General features: G+C 36.5%; 1 protein-coding gene across 2 annotated transcripts in view; it reads right to left on the bottom strand.

Moving 5' to 3' along the window:
• The window catches only part of LOC106883648 (uveal autoantigen with coiled-coil domains and ankyrin repeats), a 110,938-nt gene extending 107,362 nt beyond the window's left edge, over positions 1–3,576 (bottom strand). For both annotated transcript variants that reach the window (XM_052967338.1, XM_014934744.2), the window contains exon 1: positions 2,561–3,576. In XM_052967338.1, coding sequence (XP_052823298.1) covers positions 2,561–3,554 — 994 coding nt within the window. In that variant the 5' untranslated portion in view covers positions 3,555–3,576. The remainder of the gene's footprint in view (positions 1–2,560) is intronic.
• Positions 3,577–3,582: the final 6 nt, after the last annotated feature.

Raw genomic sequence — 3,582 nt, forward strand, 5'->3', positions numbered from 1 at the left:
TATATATATATATATATATATATATATATATATATATATATCACATGGGCTATTGTTCAGTCCCACTGCATGGCACTTTGGGAAAGTATCTTCTACTGCAGACCCAGGTTAATGAAAGCCTTGTTGGTGGATTTGACAGGAGGAAACTGAAAACGAACTTCACTGTATGTGTGTGTCTGTGTGACTACATGTGCACGTGTGTGTGCATGTATATTTATGTATACACACACACACACGGCAAAGGCCTAGTGGTTAGGCTGTTGCACTCATGATTGTTAGATTGTGGGTTCAATTGCTAGAACAGGCAGCACATTGTATTCTTGAGCAAAACACTTCATTTCAGATTGCTCCAGTCCCCTTTCGATCAAGGGGGAATTTTGGCTTGGTCAATTAACCAGTGGAGTTACCTCATTTGGTGGCTAAGATGATGCAAAATGCATTGTGACCAGCGATGTGTAACAACGTCTGATAGTCTAGTCGGTCACGTGGTCATATACATACACACACATACAATATAATTGATAGGCTCCGATTTCTAGTTCTTGTGTGGGCTTGAATCAGCTATTTTTGCACATGTGGTTTACATAGGTTTTTAGTTATAAGGGTAGGCGTTTTCCCCAAACTTTCATTTCATATTTCAAAAAATATTCAGACGGTGGATATTTCCAAAGAAAATCAGGTTCAGTTTACCAACTGATGATCAGAAATAAGTAACTGTGAGTACTGGAAATTGGAGCCTTTCAGATATAGTGTATTAAAGAATACTCTACATTTATCTTCAGTCTAGTGTGTGTTTTTGCATGTGTGTGTATGTTGTTTTTCTGAATAGGTAAGCATCTGTATGTATGTGTGCATGTGTGTTCCCACATATGTGTGTGCATATCTATGTGTTCGTTTGTGCGTGCATGTGTGTGTGTGTGTGTGTGCGTGCGTGCGTATGTTTGCGTGTATGCAAGTGTGATTGTGTGTCCTTGAAGAACTACATAGTCAAGTTCAATAAGAAATTATATAGGAACGTCCAAGAAGCAGTTGTTGGTGCCAGTGTAGCTCGGGATGTGGCTGGCCTTTTCATGACCTGGTGGGACAAAAAAACATAGGCAATCCCTAGATGAATACTCTGTAGCTGTAATACTATACTGTAGATATGTAGGTAATATTAACATTATTGTTAGGACAATTCCAGGTAGTGATACTAAGGAAGCTGAGAGGAATACAATGGAAAACGTCCAGTGCATAGCTAACTCCATCCACCAGAGTATCAAGGTAATGATAGACTACCCCTCTAAGGACACTAACAATAGACTCCCTGTCCGTGATACTGAAGTTTCGTTAGAGACTACAAACTACAAGGTTCAACTCCTCCCCTTATTTATATGAAATCCATAACTTCAAAATATGTTATTCATAAGAACTCAGCTTTATCACACAATGATAAGATAAACATACTTATAGCAGATTTAGTTAGGATAATGAATAACTTATGCCCTGTGTGCAAACCTTGTGAAATAAAAGAGACATGCACAGGACTTAATGTACCACATTCAGTCCTCTAGCTACAGCCAAAGTGTACAGTGGAGTAGGAAGAAGTTAGATGACATTATAAGAAAGGAAACCAGTGGAACGTTGCTTCGATATTGAGGCAAATAATGTAAAAGAATAAAAAGAATTAGTGATAAAGCAAACAGAATAAATACATGGTACAACAAAGATATTTCAAGGGATAATGTTTGTAGATGCTATGCTACATGGGGAGTTATCCCTAGGTTTAGGAAGATTATGAAGGAAGTTAAACTCAATATTGAAGTTGTAGAAAAACCAGGGTGGTCCATCAGATTACAATTATGTAAGATATACTCCTTTGCAAAGAGCACATATCCTGATAGGAACTGCATTGTGTGTATTTTCAGCCCTAGTATTAACTGTAAGACCAGGAATGTAGTCTACTGTATAAAATGCATGGAGGATGATGGTATGAACTGGAATAAGGCATATTTTGGGGAGATTTCTAGGAGTTTAGCTGAGAGGCTAAATGAACACTGGCAGGAGTATAATGACAGGATACTCTACCAACATGTCAAAGATCAACAAACACACACTGACCATTTTTGCACTCTCTTGCCTTCAAAAACCACATTCTCTATCTCTCTCTGTCTGCCAGTCAGTTATTTTTTGGCCATATAACAACATATGTGCTTTTCTCTGGACTATTTGCTCCTCTCTCCTTTACCTCTTCTCTGGACCTTTCCTTTTATCCGGCAAAGTGCCATGCTCGAAATGCCATTTCTACTCTTATTTTTCCATCTAAAACTTTCACTGAGCATTTATCTAATATACTCACTGTGTATGTCCAACTGACTTTTGTTATTTTTCCTGTTTTTTTGTTCATGAATTTGCCTACACACACACACAGATATACACACACACCTTAAAGACGTCTAATGAAATATTTATAAGAAAATAACAGGCAATATAAGAACAATTTGAACAAAAGAATTCCATGTTATGGATTGAATATTGTGTTAACTTTGATATAAAAATAAATAAAACTGAAAATATTTACTGATATATTCATATTCTGTATCATTGACTGTTTCATTATCACCAAAGGATTCTTCTTTTCTATTTGGAAACCCCTCATTTTTATCTACTTTTATTTCTCTTGATGCTTTCATTCTCTTGATATCCTCATAGTCATCTTCAGTAACATAACTGTATGTTTCCTCAGGGGCAGTATTTAGTGAATCTAGAGCTGTGTATACTGGTTCTTTATTTTGGACACTTCTTATACTAGCATATAGTGGTTCGCTTCCTATTTTTGTCCAGTTACTATCATCATGTATTTTTTCATCTTTAATATTTAGAACATCCTCATATACTTCATTCGTATTATCAGGTGGTACTGTAGGCTGAATGCTTAAGATATCCTCGTACACTTTATTCATATTATCAGGTGGTACTGTAGGCTGAATGCTTAAGATATCCTCATACACTTTATTCATATCATCAGGTGTTACTGTAGGCTGAGTGTTTAAGACATCGTCATATACTTCATTCATAATAGCAGGTGTTACTTTAGGTTGATTGTTTAAGATATCGTCATATATTTCATTCATATTAGCAGGTGTTACTTTAGGCTGAGTGTTTAAGACATCATCATATACTGGTGTTATATCTACATCTGTTGACTTAGTGTTAAAGAATGCCAGTTCAGTATCAGATTTTTGTGTTAAAATATCATGAGATATTTTAGTGTCAGACTCATTTCTTGTTCCAATGCTGGCATGGGCTACTCCAACATTTGTCTTTCTTATGAAGTTCTCAGACATTCTGCTATCACTATCAGAGGTTCCAAGGGATATTTTAGTGTCAAACTCATTTCTTGTTCCAATGCTGGAATGGGCTACTCCAACATTTGTCTTTCTTATGAAGTTCTCAGACATTCTGCTATCACTATCAGAGGTTCCAAGGGATATTTTAGTGTCAGACTCATTTCTTGTTCCAATGCTGGCATGGGCTACTCCAACATTTGTCTTTGTTATGAAGTTCTCAGACATTCTGTTATCACTATCAGAGGTTCCAAGC

The sequence above is a fragment of the Octopus bimaculoides genome, chromosome 4 (assembly GCF_001194135.2).
Source record: "Octopus bimaculoides isolate UCB-OBI-ISO-001 chromosome 4, ASM119413v2, whole genome shotgun sequence".
NCBI classification, from domain to species: Eukaryota; Metazoa; Mollusca; class Cephalopoda; order Octopoda; family Octopodidae; genus Octopus; species Octopus bimaculoides.